Source organism: Carassius auratus, chromosome 10 (genome assembly GCF_003368295.1).
Source record: "Carassius auratus strain Wakin chromosome 10, ASM336829v1, whole genome shotgun sequence".
Lineage (NCBI taxonomy): Eukaryota > Metazoa > Chordata > Actinopteri > Cypriniformes > Cyprinidae > Carassius > Carassius auratus.
Window position 1 is genome coordinate 14,385,310 of NC_039252.1, and position 26,712 is coordinate 14,412,021.

At 36.5% G+C, this 26,712-nt stretch overlaps 1 protein-coding gene across 2 annotated transcripts; it reads right to left on the reverse strand.

Moving 5' to 3' along the window:
- Nucleotides 1-1,028: 1,028 nt before the first annotated feature.
- LOC113109968 (ubiquitin-like protein 3) lies at nt 1,029-25,277 on the reverse strand. 2 transcript variants are annotated; one of them, XM_026273899.1, is made up of 6 exons: nt 25,035-25,277; nt 24,627-24,884; nt 6,633-6,741; nt 4,904-4,990; nt 3,772-3,849; nt 1,029-2,603 (listed from the first exon to the last, which is right to left on the reverse strand). In XM_026273899.1, exons 2-6 carry the CDS (start codon nt 24,651-24,653, stop codon nt 2,551-2,553), a joined length of 354 nt encoding a protein of 117 aa, XP_026129684.1. In that variant the 5' UTR covers nt 24,654-24,884; nt 25,035-25,277; the 3' UTR covers nt 1,029-2,550. The 2 variants fall into 2 exon arrangements, with proteins under 2 accessions (XP_026129684.1, XP_026129683.1); XM_026273898.1 differs by having other exon boundaries at nt 24,627-24,948.
- Between the last annotated feature and the right edge of the window lie 1,435 nt (nt 25,278-26,712).

Genomic DNA, 26,712 nt, shown 5'->3' on the forward strand with positions numbered 1-26,712 from the left:
TTAATTAGAAATAAATCATTAATCCCCTCTAGTGTACACCATCTATTAATATTTAATGGAGAAAAAAATTATATGACAGTAATTTGACAAATTGCTATTAATATGCTGCTATTATGTTTATTTTTATTTATACGTTTAGGATGGCGCTTACCGGTTTCATCAGTGTTTAAAATAAATTAAAAGCATATATCTGGTGCTTTCTTTCCACTTACAGTAATTAAAATGATCAAATTCTTATCAAACTGGTAAATTCAGAAGAGTAACCACTTTATTAAATAAAGTTAATATTAACTGATGTACAATAAAAAAAAATCTTACCGCGCAGGAAGTTGTATCAAAGGTCGATATGTGCGCTCTTTAGGTTTAGTACTGTTCGCCATTTAAATACATTATTATATCCATGTTTTATATTACTATAATCGTGTGTTTTGTATTTTTCCAGGCATTAGATTAAAATTAAGTCCCTAAAAGTGTTTTTCATATTAGATCAAAACTTGTTTTCGACTAAGTGTTGCTTGGTACTTGGCGACTAAACAAGTCAAATCTAAATTTAGTTATATTTTTAATTTCCTTATCTTAATTTATCAACTAAAAAAACTATAAATACTAATAAATAAATATAATATAAACCAATAAAACTAATGTGATTTGTGCAAATAAGAGATGTGTAATTATCAGTTTACCCACAAGATGGCGCAAAACGATCACAATTAGAGAAGAATATTAATAACCTTCACCCATAAACTTCCATACACGATAACAGAGATTATTGAGACTGCATGACTAGAACTAAAATACTAGTAATAAATACACGATTTAAATCATTTTTAAATAAGTCTCTTATGTTCACATAAGCTGTATATTATTTATATGCTGAATTTATGAAAATACAGTAAAACACGAATACTGTGAAATATAAAAATATTCAGAATACCCATTATATGTGTGTGTTTTCTCAAGTGTCGGAAAAAGAACATACATTTCACGCCCGCAAACTCACTGTAAACAATCAAGCAATAACCATTTCACTTCAATATTCTGGACTCTTTATTCAGTTTATATATGTATTTCCATTTGTAGTTTAGAGAATGATAAGCATTAGTTTATTTACAATTATCTTTTTAAAAACTTCAGCTCTGTACAGATTTTAACCCTGATAAGGACCAATATTTTTCAGACCTAGTGCGGTGTTAAAAAGCAGAAAGCAAAGACCACTTAAAAAGAAAAATGAAGTCAAAAATAAAACATCAAATTATGAACATTTGATTAAAAAAAAAAAGAGAGACGAAAACAGTAATTTCTTCAGCCATTAGAGGGATTTGCTGCTGTTAAAGTACATCTCGCTGCTTCATATGCTAATGTGCTAACGGTTTTTAAACTATCATACACTAGACACCAATATATATCAACAATCTATATTTATGTTCTCTATAAGATTCATATTAAATATACTCTACACATATGTAACCTTCGAATACACTTCCCATTTGGAAAAATATTAAAAAGGGAGTAGGGGAAAGAAAAAATTACACCGCTTTAGAAACGAAACAGCTCATGTTTCCGTGTTGTGCAAACGAATTTTATATCTAATAAGGAAGGGGAAATAGAAACCAAGCCAAACTTCATTCCATAATTATCTTCTGGCTCCAAACGCAAGCATTCATTGACACCACTACCCTACTTAGAAAATAAAGGAATAAATCTTATAACCCTTCCTGAAAGAGAGCAGCTCTGATCTGTCTAAAGAGGGAAGTCGCAACACTGGTTGACTGTCAAAACACAGTCGCAAATGTTACTGTAAATGTTACTCGTTATGTGTATTTTAGACTTTCCCATGAGTCAATCCAACCATCTTCTGGAGATCTACCTTCCTGCCAAAAAGTCCCGACTGTGCTTGAAACACTTCTGGCGTACAGGAACTCAATAGAGCAGGATGCTGGATCTCCAGGACCTTAATGGGGCATTTAAAACGCATGGAAATGTATAAGAAACATTTCTAAAACGTTCAACAGGCACATAAATACTTGATCTCCTGCACTGTGCTGTGTAAATTAATCCCCCCCTCACACGTCTCCCCCCTGAGAGGAAGAATCAAGCGCCTGGGCTGAGGCGAACGAGTCTCTTTTTTCCTCACTGAATCAATCATGTTACTATGTGCAATAAAAAAACTGAGAAAAGAGGACCTCCTCCGTGTGCAAACTGGCAGAAGGGGAGGAGTGTGTGTGTGTGTGTGTGTGTGTGTGTGTGTGTGTGTGTTTGAATGCGTTCATGGATGTGTGTGAAGATGTTAGAAACAGTGGAAATGTGTGTGTAAAGGTGGGATGCATTTTATTATCTGATTTTTTGGCTTAAATACAGACTGTGCGAAGCCGTAATGTTCTCATATCCGTGTCTCAGGTGATTTTTATCTTTTTTTTTTTTCCTTTCCAGGAGAAGCGAAGCTCTTGATCTGGTCGGGTGCTCGTGGGAGTCGGGTGTGATTAGATGTGTTTAAGCAGCATGGGCGAAGGGTGATAGGACACACTCGTTCTGAGGGATGATGGGATGTATTTACAGGATCACACAACAGTTGCTCTCTCCAGTCTTTTCCCGGTTCCTCTGACCTGTAACAAACACACAGAAACTTAATACTATTTCACAAAAACAAACAATGGTTTTGTTCCAAAACATACTGCCTATATACACAGCATTTTAAAGCATCACAGAAATTGTGTTCTTTAAGAGGTAGGCAACATAATTGTGTTTCTTTCTAAGATGCATATTTCCTTCTGCATATATTCTTTAATCATAATTAATCCTTGACAAGCAAGTAAATCTCATTAGATATAAAACAGCATTGTTAAAAGACTCTATTAGCAAATAATTATGTGACACATACTGTATTTTTATGCTTACTACAGAATTAACAAAATCAGATTCTACAACAAAATGCTTCAGCACACATAAATAATGATATAAAGGACATTTTATTTAAAATAGAAATGCAAACCCAACTGAGAATATCATCTCATACACAAAAGGATTAATAATGAAAAATATATATTTAAAGCACCTTACAAGTGACAATACCAGACTTTGTATTGTATTGTATTACAATTTTATGTGTGGTTTACTCTGTTATATCATGTATGTATTTTTTTATTTTATTGTACACTGCAATTTTATTATTTTAACTGGGGCAATGCAAAAGTAAGGTTTATATATGGGTAATCCTTATATAAATTTAAATAAATAAAATAAATATTATTATTATTATTATTAATAGTTAATTAAAAGGTCCACTATTTAAATAATGTTAATTATTATCAGAATTACCCAGAGAATCATTAGAAAACCAGTACCTGTTTGTCAGTAACCACTGTGTCAGTCATACCCAAATAATAACTACAAACAGATAGTATACATCCATAATTTTAAATAAAAAAAAATCATCAATTGCACACAGCATCCGTTTCCATTTTCATGAAAATGTGCCTTCAGTTTAGCATTTGAATAAAAATGCTTTAACCTTCTAAAAAGTTAAAATCCTTAACCTCTGCTAATATATCCGAATAAGCTCAACAAGCATCCAAAATATCATGTGACCAGGTCTTTTATATTTTGGTTCAACACTACTTTAAAAACACCTAAAACTGAAATAGTGCCAGAGGGTGAGGATGATCCACATATAAACTAAACATTTCTGAACAAAGTGAAGGCTGCAGTGAGACAGGAAGCGTGTGAAACCGTGAAGGAGGAGTGTACAGAAAAGACAGAGGGTAGAATGGTTACCTTGGGAATTTGGCTCGGGCAGCGTCTCTCTGGCAACTAAATGCATCACTGTGGTTTTTCCGAGTGGCAGTTTTAAAGCTGCAAGACATAAGAAAAAAGAATGTTGGAGCGAATGGACACTAGAGACTAATGCAGCCGTTCATCTGTGACACCAAAGTCACTTTTCAAGGAGACCAGAATAACATGTTAACTCTGATCCTGTGTCTTATTGAGAGGCATCACTGACTCTGAGAGCACTGCTGCTGCGTTCTGCTCCACAGACACACTCGGTCTTCATGCCTTGGTGCTCTTGAATCAAGAAGGTGTCAGCGTGGATTATCAAAGTGACACTTTTTTGGCAAACCTACCTGCCTGCGTTCCATCACATCATCAGGCGAACAGTTCAGGAATTGGAGCTGGTTGTGGGGTTTCAATTACTTATAGCTATTCAACCATGAGAAAAGACTGCTCAAACTAAATATACTGACAAAACCCCTTGTTATAAGTGAAGTATATCATTGTTTTTCAAGTTTTTCACAGGTCACATATAAAAGGCCCTGTCAAATTTATAGAGAATCTAGGATTTATTTGTGTAATGAAAAAAATATATATATTTTTTAGATAGATAGATAGATACTTTCTTATACACACATTCACAAACCAACTTAATCTTTTATTGTTGTTTGAGGGAAATAAAAAAAAAAATGCTTCCTGTTCACGCCCAGAGAATTTCCTCTCCTCCCTGCGTTCTGTCCCTGATGACAGGTCTGCCGGCCAGTGCTCTCCTACATTCATAGACTGCTGCATTCTGGGAATATTTTAAGTCTGTCAACTCTATTCACGAGTTGAGAACAGTAACATTTAGGTGTACTGGGACTGGGAGCTGAATTTTTGGATGCCCTTATAATCAGCTGAACAATGATAGAACTGAACCGCACTGCACCCTGGCCCGAAATAAACCGAGACAAAGCCAAAATAAATATCTGTGCCGTGAGTCCATTGGGACACAGTGGATTTACCTGGCAGAAAAAAAGCTAAGAGACTCCTTATCCACCAGACCCATGATTCTGGACTGAGAGGAATGATTTAATAAAAATCAAGAGTAACAGAGCATGTTAATAACGGTAATGAGAAGTGTGGGAGGGCGGCTCACCTCCTAGCGTCACATTGCCGTGTAGGAATCGGCCCTGGTAGATGAGGCGCAGGATGTTCGGACTGCTCACCTGCTCCTCTTCCCAGTCTGTTAAAGACAGAACAAATGAGAAAAAATCATGTTTGTGTTGTATTTTGTGATTAAAGTGTCATCACAAAGAGAAACACAAAAGGAGAACTTTCCATAAAAATCATAAGAAAGAGACAAAAATGTAACTCTTACACAGAAGACCGACAGTCATCCGAGTTAAGAATGACATGAGGGTGAGGAAAGGATGACAGTATTTTTCTTTTCGGGTGAACTGTTCCCTAAGCCCCTTTTGCAGTGTTCCTGCAATTGTTCCCTGGTCGCTAGATTTGGCACTTTCACACTGCCAGTGATGACCCGGGATATGTGCGTGCTTTCACACACAACCCTTGAAGATCCAGTAACGACACATGACATCAGCGCGTGACGTGTAATGTATGAGTTGACAATGCTAGGCACGTTATACTTTCACTGAAGCAAGCAAACGATCTCGGCGTCAGCGCGGAAAGTGAGGAACTAACTGATCTCTGCTTCATTACAGTTTGCATATGTGTTTTCGTCGAGAATGTTGATCTTCCTTCAAAACAGCCGGTAAAAGAGTCGCGCGATAACGCGCATCATCACTTCGATACGGGATTAGATCTGGCTTTTGTTCACACAGCGCTCGTCCCGGGTCGAACTCCGCAATGTTACTAGGTCCCCGACCTGGATTCAATTCGGTAATCAGTCCCGGGACGTGGTTGCTTTCACACAGAAGGCGACCCGGCAATGTTCCAGAAATATTGCGGGTCCGATGTGCAGTGTGAAAGGGGCTCTAGAAACACGTTTTTCTACTAGTCTTTTTCACTCTTTTCTCTCTTCTTTCATTCATTCGTCTCTTTCTCACTCTTGACTCAATCAGTCACAAGACTGGAGTGTGAGGGTCATTCTGTGTCCTCATGAGGTCGAGCTCCGCTGTGCTCGTCTGCTATGAATAAAACTCTGATTCAATCCCGGACCACCCCGATGGGGTTTACACCAAACTACAACAAAGAAGGTCTTTCTTTTTCCTTGCTTTTTCATCAATATTCTTTTTGACATAATTAAAGGCTGATGACTTTCATGAGAGCTATTCAAAGCAAGAAAGTTAAATCAAATTAAAAGAAACTTCAACTTAACTAAACCCTGGATTTCTTTAGGGGACAAATAAGGACAAGAAACAGCAATACAAATATAATTCCTGCTTAAAAAAACAACAACAAACAAACAAAAAGCCTAAACCAGCCTTATTTGGTTTGCTGGTCTCCTCCTCCCTTAATACCAGCAAAACAGAACCACTTTCTTTTTTAAAGAAAGAAAGAAAGATGCCATCAGATCTGCTCTTCCCTAAAAATGTATAATATCCTCTAATAGTATCTGCAGAGAGATGGCCAGACGTATAAAGACACAAACTCAGAAGCGCTGGTTTTACCCTCTTCAGTACTCTCATTGACTTTAGGTCAGCAAACAGTGAGTGGAATCTAGCTCTGCAGGATTACCGCTCAGTCAGACTCAGATTTGTCTGCGGCACAGATTATCCGAACACAGGAAAAGGTTGTAAAGAGGAATCTACTCAAAGCTAGGAAACAATAGCCTGAAAATCCTTCACATGAGCCAATGGTTTCAGTCTATTGATGGGCCGCATTTAAAGAAAATGTGTTTTAAGATGTGCATCATCACGCACCCATTGGCCAGTTGTCGTACACGTGCTTGGCGATGTCGGCCGCGGAGTCGTTTGGCGAGAACAGGAACTCTTTTGTTTTTCCACTCACCAAGATGAGCCTCAAGTTGATCTGAAACACAAACAATAGAGCCATTAAAGCTCAGTCAGTATCCACCCCACACTTCCTCAACATCCACACCAAACTGCATTTGCAGCCGTTTTAACTCAGTAGTGTGATATATTTAAGAGTTTCATACCAGAATAGAGTCAGAACTGAATGATAGTTTGTTAAAACAATGTGTAAATAGCTATTATACTACTGGAAAGCTGTGCAGACAAAGCATAAAGCGGTTACAGAATTAGAAAAAAAAAAGTGGTTAGCTTTGCAATCGCATGATCCTTGCATATGCATTCATAAAAAAATATGATAATGAATTTATTTATGCTTTAATGAGAGTGTAGTGTTCTCATTTTATCATATTTAAATGCATTCCAGAAATCAAAAGAAATACATTAAGGGGAAATTTAAGATTAAAATAAATTAAAAAAAATAATGAAAATTTGCCCCATAATACAATTATATAATTAAATTATATTTAATAACTTAATTGTGGAACTTCCAGCAATTATTTTAAATTAAAACCATATGTTACAAAAAATATCTTTCTATTTTTACTAAATAAGTCATTTTATATAACAATAAAATGTTAATGTTAATAATAGAACATAGATAGAACATTAATAGCATATAAATACATTTCTGAAACATAAAACTATGTTTTTAAAAATGTTAAATGTTAAAAATGTTGGTAAAAACTTAATTACCATGATAAATTTGTAAACAAAAATGATTTTTTTAAATCAGTATCACACTCCATATTCTCTGAATCTGGTCATAGCTAAGCTGAATCCATCTGTCACAGAAAACATCATAGCTTTCAGTTCATTTATTTGAACGGTTGAGAATTTTTTTCATACATTTTTCATGTCCTTGCTGTGTCCTTCCTTTGATGACTCTGAACCACCAGTCATTCGATCAGCACAATTACGCTGTTTGTTCAAGTACCCAAGCAATATAAATTGCAAAACGTCCATTATCAGATTATTCCTTCACATCGCAGAGTGTCGCCCATTTAAAAACAAAAGAGTGGGAGGCATCAAGCTGAGAGACAGGGCCCAGGGCCATGCATGTCCAATGCACGTGTGTTACTAGTGTCTCTGACATCAGAGGATCCAGTATGAAGCTCCTCCCTCTATACACACTCACACACTGCCAGCTGCAGTGATGTAACAGAGTGAAAACCACCAGATGGAAACAAAGATCCTCCTAAGCACTTTATAGAATCAGATTAGAGCCAGAAGCAAGAAGCAAGCCTGCTCACTCAAACCCCTCATCCAGAGATCACAACACACACACACACAATCTTAAGACTCCATCTAAGCATACAGTATCAGACAACAAACAACAAACAGCCACACACAAGCATGCACTTGCCCAAATAATGGTTGGATGAACACGCAGACATACACATGCAAATCTAATTTAGGATCGGATTAGTATGTGGCTATTTTATGTAGCCGTCCCACAGGAAGGAAATACCAGAGAAAATCTACTTATCACAGTATTTCTGGACACATTTTTGCCAATTCACTCCTTCATTTCTAAAGTTTTTAACAGATGTAGTTTGATTTCTATATGTCAGGAAATGAATGCAAAGTGCAACAGAAGGCTCATTTCCCCAAATTATATTCATATCCTCCAAATGTAAAGAAAAGACAACAAACATTCTATTGATATTTTTGGAAATAAGTCTAATATTATTATATACACACCCTTACTAATTAAAGGTGTGGGGATCTTAAAATGAACACTTTTATTCAGCAAAGACACATTCATTTGAGGAACAACAGCAAGGAAATGTTACAAAATATTTCCACAGAAATATTAATCAGCAGAACTGTTTTCAACACTGAAACTGAGAAGAAGTGTTTCTTCATCACTATTAGAATTATTTCTTGAAGGGTTATGAGACTATAGTACCGGAATAAATTACAATACATTTTGATATATTGAAATAGAAAACAGCTATTTTACATATTTCACATTATTACAGATTTTAATGCATTTTTAAACAAGTAATTGCAGCTTTGGTTTGCACAAGAGACTTAAAGGAGACCTACTATGACCCTTTTTACAATATGTAATATAAGTGTCAGGTGTCCCCAGAATGTATCTGTGACGTTTCAGCTCAAAATACCCCAAAGATCATTATTATATCATTTTAAAATTGCCTATTGTGAGTGGAAGCAGAAACACGCTGTATTAGAGCATGTCTCTTTAAATGCAAATGAGCTGCTGCTCCCTGCCTGCTTTTCAGAATACAGCTGCACTATTACAGCTCATAACTGCTAAAAACATATGTTTTGATTTTGATTATCATGTTTATCATGCTGAAATCATGAGTTTTAAACCATATGGGTTTAAACTTCTGATATACGTTTCTCTGGGAGCACATGTACAGATTTCGGCCACCACACAGAATGATTACCAAACTACTGTAAGTTCTTATTCACACACATGTTAAAAAGGCACATGAGTTACAAAAACAGTTGATTATGTCTGTGAAGGTGAACATCTGGGAAATAAAATGCAGGTTTATTTTAGATGTGCGTGGCAGCAGCAATACACAGTAAATAAATCAATAATTCCACTGCTCTGTTGTCTCCTCTGAGGCTGGGACTCTAAACAGTGTTCTGTTCTCGTCTGTGTAGCCAAAGACTGAACATTTAGCATGTTTTGCTCAAACTTTTGCCATGGCATTAGAACTGGTACACTGTTGTTGCTTGTGAAATCAAAATGACAGCACCGTGGGTGGAAGCTTACAGATTAAGGGGCATTAATATTATAATGAGATCCCTTTGCCATGTCAACAAGGGAGTGAAATCGGATGCGCTCGTTTACTTAGACGCTTTCAGATAAAGGCTTACAAAAACAAAGTTACTGGGTTAACCTATTTCACGTTTCCTTGGTTGGTAGATGCACCGGGGACCTGATTATAGCACTTAAAACCTGGAAAAGTTCATTTTTCATGAGAAAATGAACTTCAAACTATATAATATAAAGCATATTTCATAGGGCCTCCAAAATGTATGTTTCTTTCAACTTTTAATAAATTGCTATTCAATTTTTTTCTAAGTTTCATGATTTCAATTAATTTTACATGCTTTTTTATTAATAAAATTTAATTTAACCATTAAAAAAATTTAGATAAATGAAAACGGAAAACAATTGAATCCAGAAATAGAATTTGGAAAAATAATTATTAAACGGATTTCTTAGGGCCCTATATTAATTGCCCATTTAATTATATTATTAAAAACTTTTAATACAAAACTGTTGTGAACATTATGACAAAAAAGTCTGACTTTGCATATATATATATATATATATATATATATATATATATATATATATTAGGGGTGTAACGATACGCGTATTCGTATTGAACCGTTCGGTACGACGCTTTCGGTTCGGTACGCGGTACGCATTATGCATACCGAACGGTTCGTTGGACTAATTAATTATATTTGAAAAAAAAAAGAGAAATATAATGATATCCCAAACGACGTAACAGGCAACGCCCCTGACACTCCCGAAGAAGAAAAAAACACCAACTTATATGTTTATGTTATGTTATGACTCAGTCAGGCGCTCGCTCACTCAGTACGCGCTGAAGGCTCGTTGCAAAATGGCCAATGCGTTTAACAGACTAGAAAAAGAAGATGACTCTCAAACATATTGTTTGAGATGCATGATTCCATCTATGAGCTGCTCGATCAGAGTGACATGAGAGCCCCTCCTTAGAACATTATTTGTAAATCCATGTTATGGTAAGTGTGCACGTGAAGTCTTTGCACACTTTCTGAAATCCACACTGTGGTAAGTTTGCACACTACACTAGTGCTCTGCATTCTTTCTAAAATCCTATATAGTGAGGGCTTCGCGCGGTTGCTTCATTGCTTCAAAAAAAAAAAACACCAGCGTGAATACTTGAAACATGTCAACTCATTTACGCCGACATCACCTTATTGTGTCAGTATCTGGGAAAAGACGAAAAAAAGGAGAAACATGCACGCAACAAACTATGCCTGCAGCATTTAGACACCAGTATTATATCTTACAGGGAATCCAAAGTGCACCCAAACACCAGACCTGTTGGTTATTTTAGGATCTTATATTTCTGGTCTGTTAAATGCATTAGACATTTTGCAATGAGCCTTCAGCGCGTGCTGAGTGAGCGAGCGCCTTAGGGTCCGTTCACATATCGCTCCTAAAAACGCGTGGAAAACGCTAAGCGCGTCTTTCTCCTCCTTTCCAAAGCGCTCGGGCAGAAGCGCTCATGAGGCGTCTGTCTTTGCTAAGCAACAATGACGTGCTCTCTCCATGAGACGCGGAAATTTCAGCAAAGGGTAAATGGATTTGCAGCTCTAAAAATCGCTTGCAGTAGCTCTGCTACTAAATTTATTTCAAAATTGCAATCCATATACAACTATGATCAGCTGTTCCTTCATCTTGGCTGAGTTTTCAACGTTGTTACGGGAAAGGATGAAGCTGATTGGTTAGTTCTTGTCACATGACCCGCGGTGCGCTTGCAGCATTCTGAAAAGTTGAGATGTTTTTGCATTTTGCTGTATCTAAAACGTATCGAACCGAACCGAACCGAACCGTGACATCAGTGTATCGTATCGAACCGAACCGTGAATTTTGTGAACCGTTACACCCCTAATATATATATATATATATATAAATAAATAAAACTAAAATAGTCAACTTCTGAATCAACTGTATTTTTCAGATGGCATATTGCCAAGCAACTTGCAACCCTGCATTTTTTTATTTCACGAATATCTTGTTCACTTTAAATACATCGCACTTGGAAGTAAAATGGATTGTTGTTTCATATTGACCCATCTCCCCATCCCTGGTTATGAAGATCAGAAGTAAATATTATTATAAAGTAAGTATTTCCTTCAAAAGTAAAAAGGCATGTGTCATTCTCCTGCACGGACTCACTCAACTCAACCAACTGAGCCTGGTTTCTCCCAAGGTTTTTTTCTCCATTCTGTCACCGATGGAGTTTCGGTTCCTTGCCGCTGTCGCCTCTGGCTTGCTTAGTTGGGGTCACTTCATCTACAGCGATATCATTGACTTGATTGCAAATTAAAACAGACACTATTTCAACTGAACAGAGATGACATAACTGAATTCAATGATGAACTGCCTTTAACTATCATTTTGCATTATTGAGACACTGTTTTCCAAATGAATGTTGTTCAGTGCTTTGGCGCAATGTATTTTGTTTAAAGCACTATATAAATAAAGGTGATTGATTGATTGATTGATTGACTCAACGATCTGACAATCAGCAGCTAGCAATTCATCAAAAACACCAGGACGCCAGTTCTAACGCAACAGAACACCTCCTAGTTTCCATAGAGATGGTAACCGTGGCAGCGGCTCCTCTGTGCGCGCGCTGACCTGAATCACCTGCAGGCAGAGTCTTTCTTCATCGGTCTCTTGCTCTCTCGCCGCAGCTCATCTTTCATTATGTCACTCCGTCTTTGTGTAACGATGGCATGTCATCTTCACCTGCTGAATGGCGAGCAGACGCTGACTTATACGATGATTCCAGACGCACGCAGAAAGGAGGAAAAGCTCTAACGGCAGAAATATGTCTTATGCTGGGATACGTCTGCTCGAAACATTCCATCTCCTTGGTGAGCAGACGAAATCTCACTATGACGTATATACGGCATGCAGAGATGCCTCCAAGGAACTTCAACAACAACAACCTCAGCAGAAAACATCCGCTGGGGAATGATTACATAGGCCAGGGTGACGTTGGCACTGGTTAAATCCGCTGGCAGGTGCTTCCCTCTCTGTAGTGGCTATGCCAAACATTATTATTATTACACTACTCCACAGCCATCTCTGCTACTGCATCCATACAAAATATTTTCACCAATCCCAGCCGAGAAAGCCCCGATCCCTGCAACCAAACCTTCAGGGGGAACATCTGATGTAATCACCCCCCAGTGCACCCCTGCATCACACTTTCCTAAAGGCACGGATGACACGTTAACATGTCATTTATACAATAATAAATATAAAGCTTACACATTAGTATTATATTATATATATATATATATAAAATACATGAAAAAATACTCTTTCCTTCTGTCTCTCTCTCTCTCTCTCTCTCTCTCTATAGGAGTTGCAAAAGCCGAAATAAAATATTGCTGTTTTATTGGTCTATTACTAGTATATGTTGATAATAAGCTCATGGAATTTAGTAGATAACATATGTTCACTGCAAAACTGTGTTGAATAATATTGAATTGTGACGCCTGTATTGTGATATGGCACTGGAAGGTGCTTGTTGATACCAAATAACACCTGCAGTAGTCTTTCCATAGCAGGCTTGTTGAAAACAAACAGAGCAGTTGTTTCAGGTTTGCTTCAGTTAAAGACAGAGCATGAAATTCTTCTGATTTTTCTGGCGGTTGCAGTTTTCGGGTATCACAAGTTGAGCAGGAGATTCTCTGCTTGAGAAGGATAAACAACCCGGTGCTTCTGCCAAGACACATGGAGTGAGAGAGAGAGATGCTGACAGTAATGAGTGTATCAGACAGTACGTCTGAACTAAAAGCAGCCACAACAAATGCTGACCACAGTGTATGTGATGTGACATGTCAACCGGCTTTGCCCATCTCAGAATAGAGGTCTGCCAGATTGTTCTGGGAATGACATTTATGCAATAGGGGACAGACACACACTCACAGGACTTATGTAACCGCACATCAATGAAAACAATATTAGATACGATGCCTCCAGCTGGGATTTGTCAATTTTGGACAGAGAGGAATGTAGTGAGTTCTATGGTGGACTGGCTATGCATAAGATGGTTAAAGAACACTGACATGACGTTCTAAAAACACAACAAAAAAGTCACATAAAACACGCCTGACTGACAGAAAGAGCCATTAGGCTTGCAACCACACAAGTCTAATGCACGCTTGATTTCACTTCATGTTCAACATTAAGGCTATGTCTTATCAAAAAACCCAGGACTTATTTTAGTTCACACTTCAAAATTCATCAAGCCACTGAATCACAAAATTTCTTCAAAATGCTATTTATTTATAGCTATATGTGGGGCCACAGCAATAGGAAAAAGAAAAAAGTAGAGGAAAAAACAAGGAGAAAACCATGTAGCCCAGGAATAAAAACAATATTAATTTGCTTATTATTAGCAAAAATACCAGTGATGTAACATGCTTGATTAAAATATAATTATGGCCATATTAAACTGTAAAATTTAATTATATGTGAATACAAAAAAAAGTAAACGGCAGTAGAGTATTCTAATTGTATATTTGCCAAATCAGCTAAGCTTAATAATACAGAATTGCTTATAATAAAAAAATACATTTTATTTATATACATATACAGAGAGAGAGAGAAAGAGAGAGAGAGAATATAAACGATAATAATCAATAAATAATAATAAATTATTAATTATTATACAAATGGATATGGCAAAGAATTCATTTCTAAGGTGTCAGTTTTTAAACTGAAATAATAACCATAAATTATGCATGTGTAATTTTACTTAATGTTACATATAAATTCATAACACTTTTTTGGAAAACATTCATCAGTTTTGACTAATCTCACCTTTCTTAGCCAATTATTGCTAAGAAATTACTGTGTGTGAGTATTTATATATATATATATATATATATATATATATATATATATATATATATATATATATTCACACACTGTAAATAGATTACTGTTCAAAGTGTAACATTTAAATGAGCAGAATCTGCAACAGTCTAAAAAAACGTGTGAATGAATGCATAATGTCAGAACATCCTAACTGCCGAGTCCTGCTAATGCAACGGATAAAAATTTGTTTTATTCAAAGCGTCCTCAGACAAGCTAACTAATCATATAAATATCATGACATTTACAAAAGGGCTCTGAACAAAAGCTGTAATCTTGGAAGATCTTTAGAAAAATTTATTTAAGCATGACTTAATCCGACAGATCATCAGATAAATGAAGAATCCACACCAAATTGAGAAAAAATGACCAAACTGCTCAACAAAAGATGATAATTTTCTCTTCCTGTGTCCTGAAAATCCTTTTCAGTCTGGCACAAAACTCATTGATTTTACTCAATGGATTCAGAGTCTCCTTCGGTGAGTGAATTCTCCCTCAGACATAAACAGAGGAGACAGAAAAAGGAAGCCATCCATCTTCCTCCCGACAGCACAGCATTGGTTCAAACGCTGTCATCTCTGTCTCCAAGAGTCTGTGAAGTAGTTGAGACAGAGGTGGTTTTGAGGACTGTGATCACACTCACTCATCTCTCCTTCATGAGTGGGATTTCGCCCGCATATCTTGAGGAAGTGTGAAGCCTGAGCTTTTTACAGGATCTCATTCCAGAAATGGAAGTGTTGTTTCTTTCCTCAGTTTGAAATTGGGTTATACTGTACCAACTGAGTAAACTGGATGCTTTAAACAACAGTCAGCGAATCACAACTAACCCCATATACATTACTTCCTTAATGTGTGTTCCTGCTGTTATTGTCAAAGTCCATGGCGTCTTTCTTCTAATATAATGCATTTTATGCACTTTTGTTGTGCCTGCTCTTAGTTCATAATATTCAAAAGTTTGTTATTAGTAAAATTGGGAGTCAGTAAGTTTTTTTTATTAAAAATAAATGTTTATTCAGCAAGGACACATTAAATTGATCAAAAGTGACCAAAATTAATCTAAATTAACAGACATTTGTAATGATGTTACAAAAGGTTTCTATTTCAAGTAAATACTGTTATTTTCTATTCTATTCAATAATCCTAAAGAATAAAATATGAAGTAAAATATTATTATTACTGATAATAATAAGAAATATTTCTTGAGCATCAAATAATTTCAAGACACTAATTTACATTTTAAAATATATTATTTTACATTTTTATAATATTTTACAATATTACTGATTGTACTATCTTTAATCAATAAATGCAGCCTTAGTGAGCATAAGAGTTTCCAAAAAAAGGTTTAATAGTAATTTTTCGAATATTAGAGTAGCTTGTTCCACCTCTGAAACATTTTTTGTTTTCAGATGACATGAGTAAAACCTTACTTTTTAACCCAATCACAATCCAATCACGTCCTGCCTTACTGAATATCATGCTTCACTTAGAAATATATCACACTGTAGAAGTAAAGGGGATTCTGAATACCATTTCCTTTCTACTTTTATTACATAATTGAGAAAGCCAGAAGTTTATCCATAAAATGATTTTGGTATGAAAATTCTTGGGTGTAACTTATACAATTTTCTTTCACAAGCCATTTTTACAACGTTTCAAACCTTTATATACATACATATTTATTTATTTATTTTCCAAGAGAACAAACACAGGAAAACAAAGCATCGATTTCAGGTTCCGTCAGGCAAGGTACAGCCTGTACAATCCAGTTTTTTATTTCTCAACATGAGACAAAACAGGTTGGGCCACTTTGCAATAGCGATCCAATTCTTTCTCTAGTGAGAAAGTTAAAACCGCTGAATACAGTAAACCACTCATTGTTTGCGTGGGGGATTTGCATAGATATTCAACATTACAGGTAACCTTGACCTCTTTCTGAACATGAACATGAAGATGGTCTGGCCTGTTTGCATTAGCAGGGGTTCAAGTAATGAACAAGTCTAAAATGACAGAATGAAATGCATGGGAATGGAAGGATAAATGTCTCACTTCAGCCAGAGCCAAAAGCGCTATCACTATCGGCGTGTTTGATAATAGCTAGCTCATTCAGACACTAGTCTCTAGGCAGAACTGCTTAATGAATAGATTCCAGTCCACAAAATGATTTTGGTTTCATATAAAAGTCCTTTCATGATATTGGGCAGATTGTTTCGGGAGCAAAAATCTGAGATCCAGCCATTCATTATTATGTGATATATTTCAAATGTGCGTCAGACTCTTAAATTCTCATTATGAAGAGTGCGGCACAAGAGAAAGAGATAACAGAATTAAATGACATGAGATCTGAGAATTAGATGCCACATTTAGACATTGGAAATTAAACTGCGAGAGGGGCTGTAGAGGAATTGTAAAGCGCCCTGTCTTATTTCCAAGACCTCTGCGGATGCCACGATTTTATGCAGGAAACTGAGACTCGCAGTCATGGAAGTGCGCACACACATGGGCAAATCTGCCATGTATGAGCAACACAAAAGGAGGCTGGATGTTCTCTGCATGAGTTGATGTGCGGTAGGTTGAACATAAAGTGATTGATTTTGCTCTCAGCTGCATTTGCCTCATCATGCTCATAACAAAGCGAGGAATGGAGGAAAAGAGCATGTGAAGTATTTACCAGAATGTATAAGACATGGACAAACAGACTGGATGGATGGATGGATAGATAATTAGACATAACTGGATGGATTTTGATAAAATACTTCACAAACGTTTTCTTTGCGTTAGGATAACATGTAATGATACATTTTTCACAATAAAAACCAAGAACATTCCTTTAAGAAGGTAAAGGGTTATGCCGTGTTGACTTTAATATGTGATGTGTGATTTTTAATGAAGCTTGCCTTTGCTCTAATGTGGCTTTACTTTCTCTTAATGCTTATAATGCTTTATTGAACATAATGTTCCGTAATAATCCTTGCCATTTATTTGAAAGGACAATCATAAAAGCTCTGGTCATGGCTGTCAGTTATTCAAAACGTCCTATAAAAACACATATGACTCACAACCACAAAGTCCTAAAAACTTTCCACACTTCCTTGATTGAATTTTTCCATGATAGATCAGTCTCAATCGTTACGGTAAGAGTTATCATTTTGCAACAACTTCCTCAAAATGTCTAGAACGCCCTTTGCTCCCATTATTTCACTCTTGGTCTTCTCCCTGACTCCCCTGAGCGAATCGCAAGGTGGACATTAGCACCAGAAAGCTAGTTATAGCTTCTGTATTTAATCACAAGCACAGCACCCCAGCAGCTGCAGTCTCAGCCTGTCTGGATGCCCTATCAGCAGTCCTGAAGGACAATCACTCACACAGACCTACTCACATACCCTCCGGCCCAGACGATGAATCTCACCGGATGAGAAAACAAGGGCTTGAGGGATATCATCACTGAAATCAATACAAGTCCGTCTGATGACGTGCCGATTACAAACACATATGTGGACATGTGAATGATTCATCTTTGTACAAACTTTACTGCTCCTGAGGCTAATTACACACAAACCAAGAACTCTGACCTTTATAGTACTGAAACAAGACTCCTTTCAGGTGCTTTAACGATAATGTCACACGTCTTGAAAGTCGCAATGCTAGATGATCTCTGTAAGTTAAGACATGCTACAACAGAAGATACAGCTTGGTCAGAAAATATGCTTCGTGAGAATAATTAAGCAATTATGGCTTGGGCTATTCAACTATATATATATATATATATATATATATATATATATATATATATATGGTAACACTTTATTACTTAATTAGCACTAATGCATAGCTAATATTCTAGCAATATGCATGCTAGAAAGCAACTAATAGGTGTAACCCTAAAATAAAGTGTTACCATATTTATATATATATATATAGTAGGATATATAGAAGGAAGACAGAGCATGAGAGAATAATATCTAATCTCCTGTAGCCAGATGAAGGGAAGGCAGGCAGCCTCCTGCCCACGTGCCTACTGCTGAAAAGGGGCAGAAATCTGCAGAAAGAGAGAGAGTAGGGGGAGGGGACCCATTCACTTACCTCCCCATTAGTGAGACAGTCAGCTGATAGAAATGGCCCTTTAATAGTAGCCTGCTGTATACAGCCATTTATTACAAACCTACAAAACACCCTCCTCATTTCTTATTACTATCATGCACATGTTCTCAAACAGAATATTACAGCACCAGAGACCAAGCTCTATGCACCAATTTCATGACTGAAAATCTCCTCTTTTTTTTCTTCTCTTTTCTTTCAGGCGATCCCAGAGAAGGTTTTTCATTAAAAGTCACAACTCTGGTCTGTCCTAAGGCTTTTTCTTGTTATGTCTGTCAAACAGACTGCATAATGTTTTTAAATAAGCACCAGTTCTAAGACACAGAATGCATGCGATGTGGCAATACAATCGTATTTCATTATAGTGTGATATTTTTTTCTCACAGATCTGTGTTGATACTTTAAATCTTTGTGTCTTGTAGTCATTTTTCCAATCATGTCATGTTTTACAGTTCAATGCACAACAGAATAATTAAAAAGGAAAAAATCTTTTTGGAATTGTATCGCATTCTTGCCCCTAATAATGATGAACCAAGGCATTTATAAAAAGCGCTCATAAAACTCTTTCATGAACACAACTCTTCCCTGTATCATATACATTCACAATGGAATGGTTTTGTGTATATGTATTGTGACATCTGAGTGTAACTGAATATTGAAAATTAAAAGTGTATGGGAGGGACTTGGTTCTGTCTTTCGGTTGTTGATTGAATGGAAGCAAATCTAAATGTGAACCAGCTTGGAGAAGTCCGACATTATCAATGAGAAGTCTGATGTTTCACAGAAGATGTCAAGACAGTCAAGACATTTAAAGTCAAGACATTTTGATAAAAAATTCTGAAAAAGTAGAACAAAAATAATAATAATATGCATGGATGAATCATTCACAATAATAGCATGTAGAAGATACTGACTTTAAAATTAAAATTATTTAAAATTAATCAAAAAATTCTGACATTTCGAACTTTCCTTTTTTGGCCAATAACTTCAAAACTCTGATTCCACAATCTGTCTGGTTTATTACTTATGATTTGTATATTAAATATCAGCCAGTTTTTTTTTTAACTACAGTTCATATAATTCACTTTAGAAGTGGCCATTTTTAAAAATATCAAAAGATTGTTGATCAAATCAGAGAAAAAACATTGGCCAGGAGGAGAGAGAGGTAGGAAGAGGCCTTTAGGAGAAGGGAAGTCTGGCCTGAGATTTCAATCTGTGACTTCACTGAACTACAAGAGAATGCTTGTGCAATGATGTCATAAAGGCGAGCGAGAGCCACTGTTTAGAGTGGAACAACCCTCTACAGTCAGTCTCCACCCAACTCACACAAAGCTTGAATAGAACCACCTCTGGAAAAATGTAAAAACAGATATATGTTGACTCAAGTCCAGTAATGAATATGTAGAAATACCACAGAGATGTTAAAACAACTTATAATAAAGCACTGAGAACTATTTACACAAACTGACGTTGAATCACTGTGTGTGTGTGTGTGTGTGCGAGCACCTCTCTCACAGAGCTGTTGTAAATTGTTCCTCACTCTACTGAAAGGATCCTTTATTGAGTGAGTCTGAGCTGCTTCCTCCCCCTGCTTCTTTCTCGCTCCCTCTTTAGCCTTTAACCCTTACTGACCCATAAACACTTTCTGGAGTCATTCATTTTATCCAAATCATACTCTTTATATCATAATTGTTGCTTTATTCACACAAACACATATAGAGACAACACATACCAAACAGTTTTTTTGAGTCATCTTTGCGTTTATGCTGATACAACACTTTGCATTAATTTAATAACGTTTCCATTAATTACCTTTTCTAGAATTGTACAGTTCTGTTTCAAGTAGTTTGTCCAAAACTAAGCTTTAACTCTGAAAATGACATTTTTTAGCGTGTGAGAGAGATTTAAACTGATAGATCCCCAAAATGCGGAGTCTTTTTCTCATGCAGTTGACGCAGGTTAATTCGAAAAGTTTTGAATCGTGGGACGTAGCGTGTTGTGTTTCATAACATTATCTACAACTTTTCCATCTCTCTTATGCAAACACTTTTCGTTACCTACCCTGTACCTTTCTCTCTCGTTTTGGCCACCTCTGAGTTCAAACACTGACTGTTCATAGTGGCTGTTTGGGGTCAGAAGAGGGTCTGTCATTAAACAGATGTTATAATGACCTAATAAATAGAGATGTTCCGATACCCTTTTTCTCTTCCCGATACCGATTCCGATACCTGGGCTCAGGGTATCGGCCGATACCGAGTACTGATCCGATACCTGGGTGTATATCTGTATATACAGCTGTATATACTACTAGCCCTGTGTAAATTGCTAGAATTTTTTTATGGTGTGCTTCAGACAGATCCCTCAATAAAACATGAACAAATACATGGTGAACTACTGTATTTATTACAGTATTTTTATTATCTAACATGAATTTGACAGTATTATTTATTTTCTTATGCAAAAAAGAACTTCAAATGCAGCCAAAAATCTAACACCGCAAACTAAAAAAGGTATTTAAGTTTTACAATATAACTGTATAAAAAAACTGCAACAAATAAGTCTAGGAATATAAAAAAGATCTATTAATCAGATAATCTCTTTACAACAAAACAAGTAAAAAACAAGCAACCATCTAGGCATAATTATTATTATTATAGAGATGTATTATTATTACTGTAGGCTACAACAGTAGCTTTATATATTGTCAATTTACTCATGTAAACCAAACATTTATTTTAATGGGCTGCCATGAAGATCTTTGAGTGTCTGTGTTTATGATATGACAGTATTCTCAAATGAAACCGTAAATTCTCATGAAGTGACGGTTTATGCGTTCGTGTCCTCATGACACACAGCAGAGACTACAAAACAGCGAGCTCTCGCGCATCTGTGCCAGTCACCCACAGAGATGTAGATTTTGCGGGAGTAATATTTAAATAGTATTTTGCAGTTTAATATTCACAGACACTAGTATATATTCGGCTACTGTCTGGAGCCCTGCGTTTTGACTTACACGGAAGCGACTGAACGCAGTTGCCGGTACTGAATATACTCGAGAGTCTGTAACTACCGGTACTACAGAGACATACTGCTAACCACTGATCTATAATATAGAAGCGGCTTCACTGTCTTTTGGCAGTTTAGAATGTGATGAGTGATCCAGTCATATATAGATAAGGGCTGCTAACGCGTTTTCATTTCTTCTTCGCTGCTCTAAACAGGGGTTGCTTGTGGCAACACAGCACAACTTCCTGTGTTTTCAATGCATTTTGAGCAGCGAAGAAGAACCGTGCAGCGGTTAGGCAAAGCTTGCGGTCATAACTAGGTCTTTTTTAAGAAAATGGTATCGGATCGGTATATGGGTTCATGTACTCGCCGATGCCGATGCCAGAATTTGTTGTGGTATCGGAGATATTTCCGATACTAGTATCGGAATCGGAACAACTCTACTAATAAACCCTCAAAGGGACTGATTTGTGTTCCCATGTCCTTCTGTTGTCTGCTTCCCTGATGAGATCTATTGATTTGAGCTTGGTTACATAATTTTGCAAAAGTCTCAGTGACAAAGCTGGTTTGATTCTGCAAACAGGAAATCATGCTACTTTAGCAATTTCCCTTAATTACACCTTGAAAATTATTTGAAAGTCTTTCACTTCAACATTTCACATTTAATTAAATTATGTTACAAGCTTTTTCTTTATAAATCAATTATGAAATGTACCATCTCTAAGCAAAAAATGTTTCTACACTCATTTTTGTTATGTGTGCCTTCATTCTCCATCTTGCATGAAACATAATATCAAAACTGACTGCATTTACTTCCTTAATAATATACGATCCTGGACTTATTTTTCATTCATCAGTGCATGTCATTTGAGAAAAACAAATCAATTCTCGCAAAAAAATTATATTCTGTGCTAAAAGCCACTTTTCACAACTATAACAATCCCAATAGAAAAAATTAACACCTATCCATTTTTTTTTACATTGAATATTCTGTTTCAGTATTTACAGACATAAAATGGGTTTCAAATGCCACTTCACATTTACAGGACATATGAAAACAATATAACTACCCCTCATAACAAGATTAGCTCTTAGCCTTATTTCGTTCAACATATAGGTTTTTCAAGCACCTCAATTGTTTTTTACATAAAAATTCAACTTTTGAAAGTGCTGAGCAATGCTGCTCAAGTGTGTGAACAACAGCCACTGGGGAGGTCTCTCCTTGACATTCCTCCCGTACCAATTCACCCCTACGCAGAGGACACGATACCACAACACCACACAAAGTGACACAGTCCTGTCAGGGAGTATTGAGTTCTCCTTCACACCTCAGTCTCACAATTGATCAAAGCAAACTCTTTTAAAGGTGTATATCTGATGTAGCACCTATAGGCAAAAGGCTTCCGCAACATTTTGTTGCTTTGAAACGGTGAGAGCTCTCCAGAAAAAAAGCCCATTCATTAAAATGCCCACCCACAAGATGTATGCACACACATATACACACACACCCACACACACACACACAAACACTCCCATTGTTTGACAAGCCTACCCCCCAAATGAATGCCCCTTAGCTGGAGACCACACAATGATTCAAAGTTTCACCTCGTGGACATTTCATCCTCAAACTGAACATGCTGTTCCAGGAGACCAAAAATAGACAGCTTCTGCAGTCATTTTAATGGATTTGAAATCTAATAAAACCATATAAAATTATTTCCTGTGAGGTGTGGGTGATTAAAGTTCAATGCTCAATGGCAGAAACAAAAGGACAGCTGAATGTGCACTGCAAGGGCGATCACATCAGCCTTCAGCGTACATTACATCAAACGGAGTGTCTGCAATGTCAGAGCATCGGCATCTCTTGAGTTTGACAGCCAGATCAGCTGTTTGGCATATCCAAAGCATGCTTGACTAACATGCTGCGACACAATGTTACAGTCTGGTGCCAGTAGAAAGAGTTCTTATTTGTTTTGATATTAGTTTCAATATCTGAACACACAATCAGGGCTGTGGTTTGTTGTTGATAAGCTGATTTCTCACGTCCTTCAGTTTACACCACTGACCTTCTGGATACTGGCAAGTAATGGCAGTACTACCACCGCCTAACGGTTTAGAAGTCACAATCTATTATAGCCTTACATCATAATGCAAAGCTTGAAATGTTATTCTAAAAGCATGCGATGGGGATTAAAAAGAATCTATGACATCATCATCCCTCTGGACAGCAAGATTCTAATGTTGAAGTTTTGGTTGGATCATTCCGTTACATTCACATTTCGAGACGGTTTTAATTGTGCAAACAGGGCAATGACTGTCTGCCTGATCATACTTCCTCTTTATCAGTCTGAACAGCACTGTGTAGGCCATCAGATAGGATATCTTTACGCTACTGCCCTTCCTGATTAAGGTGGAATGTTGATGGGGTTAGTGGCAGAAGAGAAGAGCAAAAAAGTGATCCAAAGACATTAAGTCTTCTGGATTTTCTTGGATTGGTCTATGAAATCAGTTGACCTTCTTTAATCTCCAACAAACACTAACATATTTGTTATATAATGCATTTGTTATGAACTAACTAGTATCTATTATGATTTTACTAGTACTTGTTTTTGAGAACTTTACTTTTAAGAGACTGAAAAATGACTAGTAATTCACTATTCATTAGATTTCAATACTTTCCTTTGCTACTAGTCATAATCTCAATAGAGACGAGCAACTATTTTATTGATTCTAGCAACAAACAGCACTTTTTTATTGAATTCTATGGGGATCTGTGCTTCATTAACTATTCACTTCAGACTAGTGTTGCTGGCAACTATTCTAGTTCACTACCAAAGAAATAATAAGTACTAGTAAGTATTCTTTTATTTATTGTAACTATTCAAAGTGTTGCCAGTATATAGAATATTGCAATCTGTTACCAGTAACAATTAAATTCATTCTTACTAATTAATTTTCTAACGAACGATCGTCTCAATAATAGTTGACAGTCGAAAACTTTAAGTTTTAGTAATAGCTAAAACTACTATAACATAAAAATATATATTACTTAGTTTCACGGAACATTACATTTTATTGTAAACACCACTAAACCTTTTGCAGAACGAGTAAATTCTTACCATGTCAACTGGGATGTTGCCCGTCATCTTTGAAATATCTGTCGGATCTTCACTTTAGATTAAAAGTTGTTTTTCTTCCTTGAGTTTGCTTAAGAAACAACGTTTTGACAGCAGGTGACTTGTGGTAAAGCAGTTGTTAATGCAGAGATCACTCGTCTGGTTATTCCTGTAGGTTCGCTGGTAGCGGTAGTTACGCGCAGGCAGGAATAGGCTCTTCTTCAGACAGGCTTCTGACTTATTGCTTTTTCATAGCATAAACTTCAGAACGGAGAAAATAATAATTTGTGAATTTTAGATTTATGTGGGAGGACCCCCTCCCATCCTGAAATAAAAATGACATATATTAGGAAAAATGTGAAGGAAAACAAAATAATACTACAATGCAGCCCTTAGTATTTGCAAATATACCGAGAAATGAGTTCCTCGCGAGTCCGCAATAAAAAATAGACCGTCGCCTGGTCGAAAAATGCTGTAATTCGACGGTTTTTCAGTATTATATCCGTCTTCGTCTGCGCTCGCTCTCTGCTGTCATCCTGTCTCAAAAAAACATGGCGGCAGTTGACGGGGGGAAAGGCTGAACGTGGGGAAACCGGAGCTGGTGAGGCAGATAAAAACGGCGCGATGTCGATCGTTATGTGTGTGCGCGGATGAATACGCCCCCCAGCAGTTAAAGGAAGAGGCGGAGAGAGAGAGGCGAGCCCACAAATCCATGAGCGCCCGTGTAAACGAATTAGTGGGAAGGATTTGGGAACTTTTATGAAAAAGCTTTATGCCAATTCTTTTTTTTTCAGAGTATAAAATGCTGAACATTAAACAAAAACATAATCAGCCTAATGCTGTTTTGTGTCCAGTTTATTGCGTTAATATTCAGTTATTTATTTACCACATAGGCTAGTTCTCACCAATAGTTTAGTTTACCTGTGGCATTTTTACTAAGACCATAGTGACCACAAGTAAAATAATGGACGGCTCTTCATTTGTTAGGTCAATGTAACTGTGGTTTATACCCTGCTGGAAAGAAAAGCCTAACATGATTTTAGGCTTTTCTTTCCAGCAGGTATGGTTGGTTTGCTGGTTTAAGCTGGTCTCACTAGCCTTGACAAGCTGTTAACTCGGGCTGGCAAGCTGGTACCGCATCCTAACCAGCTGAAAAGCTCTTAAAATCCTTGTAAAACCAGCCGACAGACCAGCAAACCATTGTAATATGGTTTAAGCTATCTATTTCTCAGCAATTTGTTCAATATTTTTTTTATATATGAAACAGCATAGAGGTCTTGAACAATTGCATTGTTCCTAAAGAAAAATAATGCATTCACTTGTTAGATCATTATTGTTATTATTATTTTACTGTATATTTATTTTTATGGCTGCTGTTTTTGCTTACACTGCATGTACTCCTGTTATTATTGAAATTTTTTCCTTTTATTTCTACTTCATGTAGATTGCTGTCCATTCGTAAATTGCATCATGTGATGGATTCACTATTTTATAATAACTGTTCTGCTTCTTTTGGGGCATAGACCTTTTTAATTTATACGATAGACAGAATACGTATTAATGGCGCTAGCCTATACCTAATGGAATTATTGTATTATACCTTTTAATTTTATGTTACAATCTGTTCCTGTGGGGAAAATCGAAATAAAGCCAGAAAAAATTAAATAATAATAAATGGACATAAAATTGAGATCAGAAGCACATACTCCTGAAAACCATTAGAAATAATACAAAACATGTATTAAAACCAATATCAGTGTCAGATATTTAGTTTTGTCACTGAGCAAAACAAGCAAGCATATTATCTTCAGTCTCATTTTCACAATATTCAAATGTAATTTGACAGATATGTGCTTATAGCCATTCCATGAATACATTTACATAGAAAGTTAAATGCAGTGTGTGCGCATGTCTGCATGTGTGGCCCTGTCTTGAAAGCATGAGGTCTATATCTGTGCTGTTGACTCTACTTCTATTGTCTTGCACAGTGTTGAGAGGAATTCATCCTGACGTGGGGTGTCAGACCTACAGCTACTCAAGAGGATTAACTCCTTAATCTGTCACTGATTCTTCTGTGCTGCCTCCAAAA